At 44.6% G+C, this 18,327-nt stretch overlaps 1 protein-coding gene across 1 annotated transcript in view; it reads left to right on the forward strand.

Moving 5' to 3' along the window:
- The first annotated feature begins 1,397 nt into the window (after positions 1-1,397).
- Positions 1,398-18,327, forward strand: part of PIK3R3 (phosphoinositide-3-kinase regulatory subunit 3) — a 316,724-nt gene continuing 299,794 nt past the window's right edge. The window contains exon 1 of the mRNA XM_066622779.1: positions 1,398-1,716. Coding sequence (XP_066478876.1) covers positions 1,398-1,716 — 319 coding nt within the window. The remainder of the gene's footprint in view (positions 1,717-18,327) is intronic.

An 18,327-nucleotide genomic window follows, 5' to 3' on the forward strand; every position in this document is an offset into this window, starting at 1 on the left:
CTTTCCAGGTTCCAACAGTGTGCCCAAGTTGTGGCAGGTGACATGCATCAAAGTAGAGGGATTCTGGTGGCTGAAGGCTTTAAGAGTTATTGATGTAGCAGTGGGAGAATGGATGAGTACACTTTAAAATGTTTTCTTTTCCAGATAGCTTGCTGTTTTCTGCTGTTTCAGAGCTGTGGCTGTAAGATTTTGTGTCAGAATAGGGAATGAGGGAGAAGTTTAATTACCTCTGTTGAATGCTTCTCTGGGCTTATCCCAAATGCTTTACTTGCTTGAATTTTGCATGCTGTCTCATTGGCTTGACTTTCTGCATTGTGTATTTATGTATTGCTTAGTATTGGTGCCTCTGTTTCAAAGCAGTGCTTTAAAATGCACCAGGATAAAACAAAGTATTTTGCCCTGTTCAGTCAGGTTTCCCTTTGAGCTGCATCCAAATAAACCTGTGGAAATGCAGACTGGAGTGCGGAGAGGTTTGTTAAGCGTTTGCTTCCAAGTCACATTTTGAAAGATGTGTGTCTTTTACTTTTTCTACTTCTCTCCTCTGCAGTGCTCACATGCTTTTGGGTAATGCAGTGCTCACATGCTTTTGGCTGCAATCCTATACACACTTACCTGGGGGTAAGTTCAATGAGATTCAGTGAGTTTTACTTCTGGAAAAAAACATGAATAGGCATATTCATCTGTGCTGTGTGTCTCCCTCCCTTAAGCCCATTGTGGCCTGTAGGGTTGGGAAAGGTGGTGGGCCTTGTATCTTTAGAGAATTGTCAAATGGACAGAAAAGCTGGCCTGCTCTACTCTTGTGCCTCTAACAGCATCTTGATATTGGTGGGTGAAGCATTTCACAGCATGGAGACAAACATTATTGCTTACTGATGTCTGCATATAAAGCCACCATTAATAAAGGCATAGTGACTGAGACTGGTTGGAAAGTTGGCATGCCTGATAATGAAATCATTAACACACTGTTTTACTCTTACAGCTAGAGGAATTGCCGAGGGATCAGCTGCCAATACCAGAATTGAAGTCTGCTGCTGCCTAAACAGAGAGAGGAGGAGACTAACTTAGCTTGCTGTCTCTCTTCTCTGCATAGCTGAGTTGCTCAACTAGCAATGATTGTACTTCCAGCTGACAAGATGACCGCAGACTAATGGCCTGAGTTTTGCAGGCGATTGCTCCCTCAGGGTTGCATCTGACGTTTTTCCCTTGCAAGAGGAGAAATTGTCCCCAGGAGTTAAAGCTAGGACAACCCAAAGGAAATGGTGAAAGCTTTTTTGAACCTGCAGAAAGGTTTTTTTGCTGCAGTTCTCTGTCGCCTGTTCTGGTCTCCCAGTGCCTGTGAGGATGCATAGAATTGGCACGTTTTTGGTGTGACTTGGGAGTCTCCCAGTTGTCTTGCCATGACCTCAGTGGATGGATTGCAGTACCGGGCTATCTATGAGTATAAGAAGGATCGGGAGGAAGACCTGGCTCTCTGCCCTGGAGACCTGCTCATGGTCAGCAAGACAGGACTTCTGAGTGTTGATTCCAAGGAGGGAGACGAGAGGAATCCCCAGGGCTGGCTAAATGGCTTCAACGAACGTACTAAGGAATGGGGAGACTTCCCAGGCACTTATGTAGAGTACTTGGGCCCAGTGAGACTTGTAGCTGCCACATCAAAATCTAGGTCCAGACCCTTGCCCCCAACACCCACTGGGACACCTACCAGCCACCTATGGGGTGAGTACCTTTCTCATATGGAAGATTTTTGTGTAAAGCATAAAATACAGTAGCTCTCCAGGACCATGGCAGCATTTCTAAGCAACGTCTTTTTGTAGCAATTTGAAGGGGACTTTGTTCTCTAATTGGTTGGTCTTGAGCCAGTTACTTAGGTTCATAGGGCTTCCCAAGCTTTGCTTCTGCTGTCTGTGCATCACCCCCATTAAAAAGCAAACAAATATGCTTTCTCCAAAAACACTCACATGAAGCTTAGTACGGTGAAAATCCCTGATTTCCCCCCTTTTTTTCACCTGTTTTGGGTCTTTTGATCTAAGAAGTTTATGTGATGCCTCAGCATATTGAAGGGGCTGCTGAGTCATTCAAAGACAGTATCCATTTTTGCCTTGCTGGGGTGATGTTTGAGCACCTTCTTTCACAATTGGCCAGTAAACAAAGGACCTGACTTTGAGCTGGCTCATTGGTCTGGGAAGATCTCCTAATCTAGGAAAGTCAACAACTTAGGTGACATCAGGAGTAGGAAAGTCAACAACTTAGGTGACACCAGTATCTAGTCTCACAGGTAAAATTTGGTTAACACCCAAAGATTATTTAAAAAAATGGTGTTGCACAAAACTCCTTTGTGCATTTGCCCTGATCCAGATCTGGGTCATCTGATGCTTCACTGGTTCTCACCTACCTGCTTGGCTAGGTGTGGGTGCAAAGACTATGAACCAGGACCAAGGTAGGGAAAGAACAAAGAAAAGTTGCATTCGTTTTTTGTTTTGTTTTTGGCTTGCTTTTTAGTATCCATGATATCTTTTTCTCAACTCATCCACCTAAACCTTATTGTTCTATTATGTTAGTTACCTTCTGTTCCCATGGCAATGGGGTGGGGGGGGGGAAGATGGAATAAAAATATTATAAACAGATAAACCTTCGTTTGCCACTCTGTGATTCCTCAAGTAATTCCTTTTTTCTTTTTTTTTAACTTTACCCCTTGTGGTGGTGGTGTTTTTATTCTTTTACTATTACTATTTTAACCTGCTCATCTTAGTTCACTTGGGAGTAGGATCCCATATCTTCCAGATAGCCAGCCTTTGCCACTGTCTTGCTTTTAAGGGGACCTTCAGAGATTTGGGAGCTTTCCATCATTTGGGAAGGGGGTTTCCCCAAACCAGCCTCTTCCTGCCTTGGGTGGTGGCAGCAATTTGGGTTTCCTTTCCCAATTAAACTCTGCTTAGGCTCACTGTGCACCTATCCATCAAACTATCATATAGTAGCTTAGTGATGAGATCCAGGAGCCCAGCAATAGCTCTGAGTCAAATTGTGGCAAGTTCATTTTTTCCGTGTGTGGTTTTTGAATTTTGGTTTTTGGGGTGCTGGTTCTCCCCAAAAGCACCAAGGATGTAGTTTGGCATGTAAAAGACTGGAGTTAAAAACAAGCAATCTTTTGTTTATTTCTAGTAATTGGGTTTGCCAGTATTATAAAGCTTGATAGGGAGAGCATGCACTCTGTGTATGCTCTTGCAAGGAGGGCAAAACTGTGTTAGAAGTTCCAGTGCTTCTAAACTGCCAAATGAGGGCCCAATCCTATCCATTTTTCCAGTGCCAGTGCAGCTGTGCCAGTGGGGCATGCACTGTGTCTTGTGGTGAGGCAGCAGTCACAGAGGACTCTTTAAGGTATGGGAACATGAGTTCCCTTACCATGGGGCTGCATTGTGGCTGTACAGGTGCTGGAATATTGGATAGGACTGGGCCCTATCTGCCCTTAGGGTTCAGTTATGGAAGACTAATCGTGGAGAGGTTCAGCTTCTATTTTCATATGGAAAACCCTAATGAGGGTGGGCTTGGTTGTTGTGGCACCCTCCCCCCAAAGGGTCAAGCTCCAGTAGTGGTGACAAGGGCCTAGTGCCTGCTAAACAGCTCATGCACTAGTTTTGGCTGAGGTGTCTCAGCTGGAATAAAAATGATGAGGTGCTTAGAGAGAGGCAAGGAAGCAGGAGAAAAGGGAGTACATTGTTCATCATGGGCCAAAAGTTGAGATTAAGCCATTTCCGCCCAATGTTGCATATATGCAATAGGGATCAAATGCACCCTATGCACCTATGGGATGGGCGGAAGAGGGTTAAGAGAAGGGTAATCTCCCAGTACCAATTACAGTACAGTCTGTATAGGTGCCATAAAACCTCTCTTGTGCTCTGTGTAGTTGATTCAGAATCCTTCCTGGTGAACTTTGAACAACCCAGTATGAAGGCATCCCAGAAGCAGAGCACGTAAACCACCTGTGGCTCCAACTTAGTGGAGCCCTGGTGGATGTTGCTGCTGAGCTGGCCTAGAGAGATGGAAACAATTACATCTCCTTTAAAGAGAAGGCCAGGGCCAGATTTGGACTTGTTTTAGAGCACTTGGGTAAGTTCTTCCACAGCATCCGCAGGAAGCCCCATGGGCCATACCCACAACTAACTTACCAGCTGGACTCACTTGCAAGATGTGGGTGAGACAGGAGTGAGAGCCAAGACCAGGGACAACATTCTGTCCCTCTTTAAAATTGAGCAGTTTATGTAGTTGCTGCTGGAAGACATTTGGAGACTTTTCTTCAGTAAATATCCACGGACTGTCTAGCAGAGTTAGCACAGCGCATTGTTGATGGGCTGGAGAGCCAGAGTAAGTGGAGCTTACAGTCTGCTGTCTTGATAGGAAAGACTACTGCAGAGTGAGAAGACCACTTCCATATCTTGCACGTAAGCCCCACCACAGTCTTGCTACTGCAAGAAGAGGTCCTTTCTGTGCCTTGGACATTCATATTGTCTTTGTTCAATAACCTCTGCATGGATCAGGAGCAGCTGCCTTGCAGAAGGTGCTTCTGCTGCAAAGAAGCTGGGATGCTTTGATTCTCCAGGAACATCTAAAGACCACTGCAGTAACCATACCGATGTTGCACATGATGCTCCCATTCTGCAGGGGTCCTCTTGCCAGCACCAGGTGTCTGTTGAGGTGAATGGGGAGGAGGCCCAAGGGCTGGTGGATTAAGGTACTGCCATTACCTCAGTGGTTTTCAAACTCTCCGGGTTTGCTCTAAGTCCTTGCCGGGGGGGGGGGGGGAGGTAGCAGGGGCTGGGGGAAGGCAGCAGTGCGATCCCCAGGATCGTGCCACTCAGAGTGGCTGCAGGGGCTTGGGTGCACTTACAGAACCTCCTGCAGCCTTCCAGGGTTGTGGGGAGCCCTGCGCGTTTGTCTGCAAGGCTCCCCACAGCTTCCAAAGTGAAAGTCAGGTCAGGGGTCGGGGTAGCCAACTAGGTCAGGGGTAGCCAACCTTTAGGAACTTTAGGGCTCCTGGACCCAACAATTTAACAATTGCGTAGAAGAGGGAATTTCAGCAAGTGCCCTTTGTCATCTCACAGATGACAAACAGCACCTGATGAAATTCCCTCCTCTATGCCAGGGGTGTCCAAACTTTTTGGCAGGAGGGCCACATCATCTCTTTGATACTGTATTGGGGGCCAGGAAAAAGAATAATTTTTACATTTCAAATTTGAATAAATTTACATAAAAGAATATATTAGAGATGGAACTTATATGAATGAATGAAGGTCTTGCAATAGCTCAAGGTGTATAAAAGACCTTGCACAAAGCAAGACTGGCCTTTTCTTTACTGCTGCTGCTGCACCATAGACATGAAAAGCAAGCAATGGAGGAAGCCCTCATCCCTCAGCTCACATGAGAGGTCGAACAGGTGCCCTCACGCTGAGAGCTGTTGCGTTCGGTCAGCATGGGCTCCAGCAAGTCTCCAGAGGGCCAGAGGCTCATTGGAGACTGGGAGCTACCTGCAGGCCAGATTGGTAGCCCCCAAGGGCCACAAATCGCCCCTGGGCCAGGGTTTGGGCACCCCTGCTCTACACAATTGTTGAAGGTCCAGGAGCCCTAAAGGTGAAAGGTTGGCCACGCCTGTACTAGTTGGCCACCACCTGGGGAGGTGGTCAGAGTACAGCCCTATGAGTGTGAATTCATTGTTTATCCTAAGATGGGAGGTGTATAAATCATGGAATTTTCTGTGGCCCTCGGATAAGTCGGGGGTTAAACTTAGGGGGGGTCTGACTATAATTTTGTCTGATTTTACCCAAGGCCAGATCCTGAAAAAAATCTTCCAGTAATTGTTACCTAAAAACTGTACAGTTTCTAATTTATTAAAAATACAATAAAAGATCATAAGATGCATTTTTGTTCATTAACTTTTAAAATTCTGGTCTTCACAACATTTGTGTAAACACTGCAAGAGTAAGTGTTGTGCCTGTAAACAACATACCAGTAGAACCATTACTCAAATCCTTCTTTAAGGTGCCTGGTGTGTTAAGCCAGAGGCTCTACATATAACATGCAACATAAAATATGCAATGGGGAGTGTGCAGTTCAGTTCACAGCAGGGAGACGAGCAACAAGGACTGAGCTGCGCACAGTTGCAACCCTCTTTACTCAGAAGCAGACCCACTGCTTTCCATGGGTGTTACTCTTAAGTACTGGTGCACTGCAGCCTGGGACCTTGTTTCAGATGGAAATGAGGATCCCATCCTGGGGTTTTAAAAACCAGACCCCTAAACTTGGGTGTGTGTGTGTGTGTGTGTGAAATTCTTTGCAAATGACTTGCCAGGAATGTTCTGAGCAACAGCAAAAGAAAGAGGCATCTCCCTTCTTCTCCAAACTGGAAGGGAGACAAAGGGGCTTCTGGGAGTTGTGGGGAGGCTTTGTGGGAGCATGTGCTGCATGCCATAGCAGCAGCCCATACAGACTACAATTCCCGGAAGTGCCTTCACTTCTCTTCCTGTCTGGAGAACAGGCGGCCTCTGAATACAGTAATTACTGGTAAAAATTCTCCTTTTTCTCCACCTGCTTCCTGCTTCTCAGTTCATTTCCATGCCCCCCCCCAACTTCACTAGACAGCTGCTGAGCCTCCATAAGCTTCCCAGAAGCTCCCAGAGGACTCTGCTTCACCCACTGCACTGACCCGGGCATAAGTTGACCCAGGCTCCATTTTAAGGCATAATTTTTTTGACCTATAGGCGAGTATATACGGTGAATCTAACTTGCGAATTGGATAGGCTAGTGCTGCTTAGGTCCTAGGCACTGTGCCGCAGTGCCTCTGTCTGTCCATCTAACTTTCACTCTTAGACTTTGCTAGTCAAGAAGAAACTTTCTTGACAACTATATTAACACGCAGTTTAGACTGTGTGGTTTGAAAGCAATGTGTTCTCCAGTGCATGTTGTATTCAAATCACTAGAGTAAGGATTCTGAACCTGGGGTCCATTGGCTGGTAGAGGTTCCATGGGTGGACTTCAGGGGTACATAAGCTATGGCAGCTAGAGCTGCTATGCAGTGCTGGAACAGGATATAGCCAGCCAACTCGGAGCCTAGTGGCAAAGGCTCTAGTGACGAAGGCTCATTGCCAGGCAGCAGATTGCTCCAAGATGATGGGAGTCTTGGGGCAGGGTGGGGCTGAGGGTGGGTGGGAAAACTCAAGAGAGGAAAAAGTGAAGGTTAGGGTGATGGAGAAAGTGAAAGGCAGTGGAGCCAAAAGGTAGAAGGAGGGTCTGAAAGGCAGCAAAGTGGAGTGCTAAGGAATGAAAGACACTGGAAGAAGGGAAAGGCAAAATGAGGATTGTTGGGGCAGAGACAAAAGAGTTAGGATGGGAGAGAAGGACTTGGCAAGGGGGGAGGATGGAAAAAGTCAAGCAGCAAGGAAAAGAGACTAGATGGATCTAGAAGGCTCTGGGAATGCTTGCAAGACAGAAAAGATAATGAGAAGTGCCCCAGGCATGGAGCTACCCTCCTCAATCAGGAGGCAAGGGAGGAAAAAGAAGAAGTCTTTGGTGGCCCCTTTGGGAAGGTAGAGGTATGCCTGCATTGGCACAGGGGCGCCATCTAAAGGACCAGGATGTTGGGTGGCCAAGAAATACGTCTGTGACCTTTGAGTTATGTATTCCCCTCTCAGTGATTAATAGGATGTACCTCCCTGTGCTTCCCCTTCCTGTTATAAATACAAACACCTTAAGGTGTACCTTTTTGGGATTTTGTGCACTCTGTTTGACAATGTGATGTCAAACCCTATGACGCAGAACAGCCCTCCTGGGATAATGCAGCCAGGGTGAGTATTTCACAAGGTCCACGAACCAGGTGCAAAAAGAAAGTTGTGTGGTTGTGTTTATGTTCATTTTTCGGGGGGGGGGGGGGAGTCCATAGTTTTATCAGATTCTCAAAGAGGTCCATGACTTAAAAGAGGTTAAGAACCTCTGTGCTAGAGAATTCTCAGCAGGGCAGGGCCAGAATAAGAGACTTATCCAAGGCCGATTTTCCACTTGGCTCCTCTGGTTTTGTGTGCAGGATAATCATTTACATGCAAGCAATTTGGTGGCTTGCCAGACATGTGGTTGTATGTGCCCAGGATTGGGAACGCAGTGTTTATACTCAAGTGGGGGTGGGGAGAAATATGAGGCCATTTCTGGCTTTCATTTCTATGAAAAATAGTACTGACATTTTGAGATGTTTCCTCTCTTTGAATTGTCCAGATGACACGCATAAAGAAAAGTCTGCTATTAATTAGGAGAATGCCCAGTGGTGCATCTTCTTTTGAAATGTCTGTAGAATCTACAGGGCTGGTTAAGAGGCTATAATGTGGGAAGTGATGGACACGGACTGCTTCACAGCTGGGTATTCCTGGGGGCCCACTACAGGCCAAGAGGCAGGCTGTTAAATTTGGCTCTAGGAGAGGTATGCTTAAATAGCTTGGCCATAATGCATGTTTTGTACAGATTGGGAAAATTATGCTCTTTCTGAATTGTTTCCATGATATTAATAATGACCCTGGATCACATGATGAATTTCAAGATGCATGGTTTAAAAATCCCCCAGAATACCTTTTGCACACAAAAAAGGTATAGTTCTAAAATTAAGTCTTGGCACTTTGTATCCCAACAGCTCCATGCCGCTATCTATATGTCTGTTTGAAACTTTTCAATAATTTTTTACTTGATAAGGTCCCACATTGTTTTGCAATGTCCACACTATGACGACTTGAGATCTAAATTTATCTCCCCGATCTTCGGTATTGAAACGGGGATGCAGGCGGAAGAGCAGCTTGCTTTTCTGCTTTCTGATGTATACTCGGATATATCACTCAGGGTTGCCCGCTTCTGTTATGCTGCACAGTTGGTAAGGAAGAAAATTGAGAGTGTAAATCTCTGATTTTACATATGTGTATCGGGGTGTTGGTTTTAATTCTGTGTATTTTGTTTTGTTGTTTGTGACTAGCTGGTCGGATGACCGTAAATAATGTGTGTGTGTATGTATGTATGTATGTATGTATGTACCTACCTACCTACCTACCTACCTACCTACCTACCTACCTACGGTCTTTAGTGCTAAACAACCAGTTGCCTTCCCCTGCTCTAATGGAGAGGAAGGAATACAGCCCTGAAATAAATAAGCCAACACTTGCTCCTTTGCAGATATGGTGGGAAATTGTGGTTTCCTGCTATTTAAAGTTGACTCTATGAACCGTGGGCTTGCATATGCCTCCCCTTTCGTGTACAAGAAGGGGACAGGGGAGACTTTTGTTTTCACTTTCAAGTAAAGCACTGTTCTATATTACTGTATTTGGGAACTGCAGTTTACTTCAGCCTGTGCCGTTAGGGTACAAAGCAGAGTCTGAAATCATGGTTTGATCTTGGTTTGTTTTTTCTAAACTGTGATTTGAAGTAAACCACATTTCCTAAGCTTATTTCAAGAAAGTAAAAGCTTTTCCTCCCTTCTCTTTGAGTATAAAAAGTTAGAGGGGTGGGGTGCATGTGAGTTTCCAGAGGCTTATTCACATTCCAGAAAATCATTGTTTCTTACTCTGTCTGAACCAAGCCAATGAGTTTGTGTGTGGACCTGTGGATTTATTCAGATCTTTATGTGCATATTGTACTCATTGCTGCCTTTACTTTAAAAGGGACCTGTCCTGCTCTGGTCTGCATTTCAGAGAAGGTGGTAGGATGGAGAAACAGTGGGGAGCCTGGAGGACCTGGGTGCACTGCCTGATTGGTGTGTATTCTGTACTTGGTCCTGTTGGTCATTTAAACCAGGCATCACCCAGCCATGGAGACTTCTTTTCCTTTGCAGGCTGAGCTGCAGTCCATGTTCTGTGGGGGATACAGACCCCGTAATGTGTAGCAGAGGTTTTACTAATCCAGTTTTACTAAAGTTTCACATTGAAATTTAACACAATTTTGCACTGAAATTGACTGGGTCTGCTCACATGTAATTACAACACTTGAAGGCCACCAATGTCTTCCCTTTACCTCTTGTACACTGAAGAAATACATATTAGGGGACTGAGGTATCTGCAATATTTGTCCATGATTTATGTGCAAAAAGATAATGTATACTTCAGGTGCTTTATGTAATTGTATAATGTATTTATATAGCACTTATGTACTCATTAAAACCTTTTTGTATGAAATAGCCTTTATAGCAGTGTTTCCCAAACTGTTTAGCATCAGGACCCACCTAAACATAAAGTTTTACTTTACTTTTACTTTATCAGTTCAAGCCTCTGTGGCTATAATGGTGATTGGGCAGCAAAGCAGGTTGGTTAAACGCTTGATGCGCATAGCCTAATCTACCTTGTTAGATTCGTAAAAATTGGGTCTTGAACCACTGGTGAGCCATGGACCCACAGTTTGGGAACTACTGCTTTAGAGACTGCTGTGAGTTACAGGTGAGACTGCTGTAACTTTTAGCCAGCTGCTTATGTATGAAAAAGTATAGTGTGAATTGCTAGACAGAAAAGATCCAGAAGAGGGACCACGAAAGTAATAGGAATTGGTCAAGCTAGTCATTTTTATTAGAATAATAGTATCTGTGTTGGTCCCATAGGTCAGAGAGCAATCTGTTTTATCGGATCATGATGAGATGAATGCAAGTTACACAGGGCATGTCTTCATTCTTGATAGTTAAAGATAACACCCAAAAATAAAATTGACTATGACGTAAATTGCTTAAAACTTAACGAAACTGCAAAAATTTCTGTCTTACAGACTATAGGTCAAAATGTGTATATATCTGTCAACATGCAGATCAACCTTGTATCAGAGCAGGGTCTCTGCAATTCTACCTTAGATGTGAGGTAGAGGACTTTTTCCAACTGGAAAAAGAAAATTAATAGCCAAAATCTAATTTATTTGGTTCATTTAAAAAAAAAAAAAAGAAGCCAATTTTCTAATAAATTGCATAGGACTGTAGCCTTGATGCCCTTGAATATCTACCGCTTCTGCCCCCCTCAGCTGAGACCTTCAGAGTTTAAATAGAATACATATGCAAATGTGTGCCTAATTTACACCATACAATCTAAACTACCTTTGTGGAATTGGATGAGGCAAATTGCTGTGCTGTGAGATATGCATATAGAGTTTTTATGGAGATCATAAAGGAGGTCTTCAAGAACAAGATTTGATGTTTATTCTATTCCATAACAAAGCCTTGAATAAGTTATTCTTGGGCACAATAATAAGGGCACAATCCTAACCAACTTTCCAGCACTGGCCTAGCTGCAATTCAGCCCCAAGATAAGGTAACAAACATGCCCTTACCCTTGAGGAGGCCCCCTTGACTGCCTCTCCACTGCAGATGCAGTGCACACCACATTGGCACAGCTATGTCAGTGCTGGAAAGTTGGTTAGGATTGCGCCCTAAATCATACAACTGCAAAATTATCATTGCCTGCAAGTAAATACACTATGAGAAAGAATGAACTGGGGATCTGAGAGCTTCATTCTTCTTTTTCTACTGCATGTTGGCATCCTTCAGTCTCGGAAGACCATGGTGTCATGCTCTGAATGGTGGCTCTGGAACAGAGTGTCCTCTCCAGTGCGCGAAGCCTGGGTAAAGTAGGTATGGAGGATAGGCTATTACCCATGCAGCAAATCCCCCCTCTCCACGTCGCTGAAATGGTCCAATGGAAAGGCAGAAGCCAATACGGTTGGTTCCAGCGGCGTCGCAGGAGTTGCCAGAACGTGACTGTGTTCAGCCATGAACTGCCTCAGGGACTCCGGCTCCGGATTTTGCCTCGAGGTTGACTCCTGAAGCCTTTTCCATAACTGGATGTAGCCACAAGGCAGTGGAGGTTTGGGATCAGAGTTTTCCTTCTCTCAGATGAGCTGCCTTCCCAGGCTGACGAGTCCCATCTACCCGGTGGCTGTTCAGTCGCCTCTTACGACAAGTACAGCCAAACTGAGGGCCTATTCTTATCCCCAGCCCCCAGGGGGGTTTTTCTACTACTGGCTTATATAAACCAGTATACTTTATGCCCTTGTAAGGTGGAGATGATAATTAGCTGGGAGTAAGTCCCATTGAATTCAGTGGGTTTACTCTAGAGTCAACATGCACAGGATTGCACTGGAAATCTGCTACTTGCAGAAATGTCCTCATTCACACAGTTTGATGCAGTTGAAGCACTGGCACATGTGGTATTCTGTGTTGTTTTTTTTGAAAGGCACACTAAGATCATAGGGCAGGCTTTGAGAGGATGTGGGAAGGAAGATTCCATTGTTATATCAGCAGATGACCCAGAACAAGACCTCAATGGTGTTTATTTCTCTAAGGGAAGTAATATTTAAATTTGAAAAGAGCAGCATACATTGCAAAAAGAGTTTTGTTTATTTGGATTGGGTTCTAATGTCTGGTGTCAAATGGGGCAGAATATTGGACTTCATTGTGGTACTGGTGGCTTGATTGAAACTGCTTCTTTGATTTTAGTATAACTCTGATATGTTGAAATGTAATAAATGACTTTTTTTTTTTTTGAAGTGCAAGTAAAGGGATGAGGAAGGCTTCCCCTGCCTCAGTTGCTCAGGCCAGGCTGCTGTTACTGGCCTGAACCGTTGGAGAGACAGCAAACCAACTGTCTGCCTGGTGTTCACCCTTTTGGTTAGACTTCATTTGCTTTAGAACTAACCACTGACTTTGTATGGGAATTTAAGGATACTTGGTTGATCCTCAATTTCTTTTGATAAGATTTGGATAAACCATCATGGAATATCTGAAACAGGTGACAGAAATTGAGCCACTATTTTAAGATTATGGATTGTTCATTGTGCAAAACTTGCCATTACTTTGAAAGCCAAAAGAACCAATTGTGAAACAACTTCAGTTAATAAGAAAGTGGGATGCCCCTGATTTCTCAGAAATTCCAGAGAACTAGAAAAAGTGATGCCATTAGTATTGCTTTTGAGATTTTGAGTCCTTGTTTACTATGTACTGCGCCATCTATTTCTTTCTATCCCCTTTACCTTGTGAGATTTTACTTCAAAATTTTACTTTGAAAGCATCACTCCACTTTCACTTCTGAAGCTGCAGGGAGCCCCGGGAGGCTGCAGGAGGCTCAGGTATGTGCCACCAAGCCCCTGCAGCCCCCCTGAGTGGCGCGATCCTGGGGATTGCCCCCGCTGCCTCCCCCTGCCCCCTCAAGAACTTAGAGCGGCTCAAACTCTCCAAGAGAGCTTAAAAACCGCTGCAGTACTCTCTCTGCATAATGCCTGGTGAGCTTAGGTGCTAATAAAGAATCAGTTTTATTATGTTGCACTCCATGCCTGGCATTTGAATCAGTTGCTAATCCCTGCAACTGGGAGATTGGAGCACATGTTAAGTAGCGCTCTCTAGTGCTACCATGAAAGAAAGTTTTCCTAGTCCCAAACCTAGTGAACTCACTTGCCAAAATTCTCTCTGGATAAAACACCCCAGTGCCCTGATAAGGAGAGCAAAGGCATTCGGTAAATGAAGTAACGGAATGGCATTTGAAACTGCCATTTGTGATTATGGAACTCCCGACTTCATGAATTCAAAGCATTCCCTTCACTGGAGGGGTTCATAAGAGCAGGGGCTCAGAATGTTTTTGGTTAGTTTTTTCAGTTGGTAAGGGGTTAATTGTTTTTTGGTTGTACTGCTTTTTATTGTTGCTCTTTCGTTTTTTGTGTCTGCTGTTGTATATTGGGGTAGAGTGTATTTTTAGCAGCTATTTTAATTGATATTTATAATTTGGCTGCTGTGATTAATGGTGATTGTGCTCTTTTAGATTGTGTTATGTGATTTATTTTTACATATATTTTAAAGTGAATTCTTCGACATCTTGATCTCCAGAAAAGACAGGGTATAAAACTTTTAGTAACTAATCATGTCTTTGGGGGAGAAAAAAGATGAAGGAAGTTGAGAGATTTTGTTGGCACAAATGTTGCAAACTGATCTCTTTGGTGCAAAAGGTCTTTTCAAGTTTGTGCTGATGCCTGCAGCTCGTTGCTGGCTCCAGTACATCAAAGGGAACTTACTTAGCTATTTGACTGGCTGGGTGGTTACAGGAGTGTGGGTGGGGAGAGCTGTTCTTTCATGAAGCTTCACTGGAAGCAGTGTCATGGGAAGAGTGTTTGCTTTGAATGCTTGTTCCAGATCAGCTTGCTGGCCAGGAATCAGAATAGGGAAGGAGCAGGAAGTGATTAAGTGTGACCTGAAAGTAGTTGTCTACAATGGTCAGTGTTCACTGATCAGCAGACTTACGAAACTAGAACATGAGAACCAGCCTTGCCTTGGTGCTAGTGGCAGTTTCTGTCCGGTTGAACTGAAAAATATTATGCACAAAGTGCTCTGGATCATGTCTGTATGAGGTTTGCTGTGCAGCATGTTGCCACAAAGCAAGTGGTAAGCATCCTAATGGAAAATAGTCAAGAGTTCATCCTCCAATACTGATTCATCTGTCTTAACATTTATACTAAAAAGGATTGTTTTGCAGAAACAGTATGCGCATCATTTGGATAAATGCCTCCAAGTTTGTCTTGTTCTGTTTGTTTTAATAAAAGCACATTCAGCAAGGGATGCAAGTTGCCCTATTGCTTTCTTAGTTTAACTGTTCAGACCCAGTTTAACTCCTTTGGGAACAGATAGCACCACAGAGTAGGAATACAAGAGAACAGAAACAGGTAGCCCAATACTGTACTCCAGCTTCTCCACTGGTGCTGAGCATCATAAAAGTGCCATAAGACACGCTGATACCAGCAGTGAGGCTGCTGCCCTGGCAGAAAGGCCTGTGCCAGTAGGCACTGGGTCTCAGTGTTGGCGAGTGTATCGATGGAGTGCCAACTGTAAATGCCAACTGTAGAATGGCGGGAAGGCTTTTCGGAGCTAGGGAAAGGCAGGGAGGGGGCAGAAAGGAGTGGAGGGAGGCTGGAATGAGGGGAGGATTGGGCCTGGGAGGGGGGCAGGGATAATGGCAGAGACTGCCGCTGCATCCTGTACCCCTTCCCAAGTCATGGAGACCAATATGGGGCTTCTGTGTTCTGTGCCTGCTATTTAGATGACCCAGATCTGAGTAGACCCATTGGGGCTGCCTGGGCTCAACATGGGGTAAGGGAACCACTGTTCCCTTTGTTATGTGTAAAACTTGAGTTTTTCTGAGGAGGACCAGAGGGAAAACTGCTGCAGGAGAGGAGGCTGCAGTACCAGTGGAGGGAAGGTAGAGGCTGCTGTGTGCAGAGGCCTATAAAAGGGGCTGCACAAGCAAGGAGCGGAGAGACCACCAGGGAAGAGCTGCTGTGAGAAGCCTTGGAGAGCAAGCTCTGCAGAGGAAGAAAGATCACCAGGCAAGCTGGGAGAGAAGGAGCTGCAGAGTGGAGCTGAGGAGAGCAAGCCAAAGGAGGAACTGAGGAGAGAGAGCTGCAGCAAGGAGCCCCTGGGAGAGCCACTGAGAGCCAGGGAGCAACCAGCCAGCCTTTGCCTCAAGTCCTGCTGCCTCCTGCCTGCCTAGTGCCTGCCTCAGGTCCTGCCTCAGGTCCTCACTCAATCAGGGAATTTGGAACAAGGGTGTTGTTATTTGGGTCAGGTTCCATTCCTCACAATAAAAGCCTTAAAGTTATGTTGTTTCAGTGGTCTCTTTCGATCCTGCATAACACCTTCACTCCAAGGAGACCTCTGGGAGCTTCCCTGGACATGTAAGATACAGTGGTGGCCACCACTATCTTCCTGGGCACTGGGGAAGCATAGGATTGGCACCCCCATATCTTCAGGACCAAAGTGCCCACATAGTATTAGTGAAAATAGGACATAACATGCTTCGTTAGAAACATCTGCCTTTGCCCCATATCATTCTCAAGTAATTTTGCTAGGGTTGCTACCTTTTTAAATATTTTGTCTATCTTTTATACTTAAAAAGTGCTTGCAGTACATCCCTCAGCTGTGAGGTGAGCCCAGTTTCACAACTAAAATTACAGATGAGCCAACCTGTGAACTGAGTGAAGACTTAGGGCCAATTTCTATGCAACTTTCCAGCACCGATGCAGCTATAATGCTGCCCAAGGTAAGGTCACAAATGTTTCCATACCTTGAGGCCTCTGTGACTGCCTCCCTGCAGTGGCACAGCTAAGGGGGTGCAGGGGGTAGCAGTTGCACCAGACATCAAGCTTTAGGGGGGCAACAAGCTGAGCTTGACACTAGTGACCAAAATTGTGAAAATCTTGGTATGTATGAATAATACCATCATGTTATATATCATTGGAAAGGTAATTTAATGCAGAATGCAATGAAATAAACTGCATTAGAATATCTTTATTCTATCAAAAGTTATGACCAATTAACCAGAAAATGAAAACACAACTGTCTTGTGGAACAAAGAGTGGATTTACTTAACTCCAAGCTGACCTATGAGACTGATGCTTCTGACTGCCAATGAGATGTTGTTATGATACAGCATGGAACCAATAACTTTATTTATTTACTTAATTAAATTTGATTTTATCATGCAGGGGTTCTACAAAATCTTCTTTGACCCTGGGTAGCAGATAGATGCCTTAGCTATGCCACTTAGGGGGAGGCAGCAGAGCAAGTGGGTGGTGAGCTACTGGGGGGGAGGAGGTGGTTTCCTCCCAATTTTCACTTTTTAAAAAGCCTGGACATGATGTCACTTCTGGTTGTGACATCACTTCCGGGGCAACATTTTGAGCTTGGCACCGGGCTACATGATCATTAGCTACACCGCTGCCTCCCTGTTGCCCTTGAACCCACAAAGGCAGCGTGAGGTTCGTTCCCCATAGCGCTGCATCCCAATTTAACACTCTGAGGGAAGGTATAGCAGAAAACAGCTTGTTTATTGCTGGTTCCAAAGCAAGGCAGCAAGGAGGCCAGTTGTCTCAGATCATGCACAAGTGTAGCTAGACGCAGCTAGCTTTTTATACTCCTTTCAACTTGTAGGCATTGCTAGCAAAGCTAAGGGGACAAAGGTCCAGTAACTTTCCACTTTCACTGCCCAGTCACCCACCCACTGGCCTATCCCTCCACCCTTTACCATAGTGAGCTGGACTGTACTGGAGAGATAAGAGACCACAGGCACTTTGACCTAGGTTGCCCTTGCTCTGAGGTGTTGTTGCAGACTGACTCGTGAGGCTCAGCTATCTCTAGGACAAGACACTGGGTGAGGGGTAGCTTGAAGCTTCTTGCTAATAAGTATCTTTAAGGCCAGAGGCAGAACTGATGTTAAAATGGCATTACTTTGGCCAGAGTTTAATGAGAGCTCTTGACTCACAGCATCATTCCCCAACACAGGAGGAAGTGCATATTCCATTGGCATAGCAGCTCTGGCACTGGAAAATTGGATAGGATTGGGCCCTTGGCCATTAGTCTTGTCTCTGTCCCCCTGTTCATACAAGCTGGATGCCCTTCTAAAATATTTGTGACTATGCAGTGCTTTTTCTTCATTTGTTGCCTCAATTTTTTTAAAGGTCTCTTGCAGAAAACCCTTCTGAGGAATGGGAGCAAGGGGAGGTTTCTCTGTGATATCATCAGAGGCTGATCAATCCCCGCTATGCTGTTCTGCATAAAACTGCATACATTTTTCCCCCCTGTAACCTCAGCCATGGAAGAGAAAGACAGTAGAGGCACATCTTACTGCTCTAAAAATGTTGCGTATTTTTTCATTCTTACTAACTCTGCTCTTGTGCTTTGTCAAAAGGAGCCTGACATGCAGAAATTAATCAAGTGATTCTTTCCAGGCATTGAGGTGTGATTGGGAAAGTTTCAGTGACTCTATTGCTGCGTTGGGCTGAAGCTAAAGGAACAGGCCACTGAAAAAGAGACAGCTTCAGATTCTTAACTTCAGAAAGTTAAGGCACTGAAAGTAAAAGGCAAAGTTCTAGGAATTGTTGGAACTCTTAATTAACTCTTTTCTTCTTATTGGACCTTCTGTCCTATTCCACCTTATCTGATTTACATTAAGTGGAGTCCATTGACACTACTAGAGCCAACACTGCTCTGAATGAGCACAGTAGGATTTGCAAATGAAAAGAGGACGAAAAAGTTCCTGTTATTTCCATTCAGTCAGTATTTGCTGTTCCATATTACCTCCAAAAGAACAAGAGTGGTATCTCAGTTGTCAGCTCTTAGAATTGAGCTGGAGACACTTTTAATAGCAATAAATGTGTAAATATAGATCTTCATAGTAACTGTTATGAAACTGTTATGTTTACCTGCTACCAAACAAATATAGGGTTTTTTTTTTAATGCTCTGAAAAGTATTCCCTTCAACATACCCAGACTCTACCAAAATCAAAATAGAGAAAGGCTGCTGT

The sequence above is a fragment of the Tiliqua scincoides genome, chromosome 4, assembly GCF_035046505.1.
Source record: "Tiliqua scincoides isolate rTilSci1 chromosome 4, rTilSci1.hap2, whole genome shotgun sequence".
Classification (NCBI taxonomy): Eukaryota; Metazoa; Chordata; class Lepidosauria; order Squamata; family Scincidae; genus Tiliqua; species Tiliqua scincoides.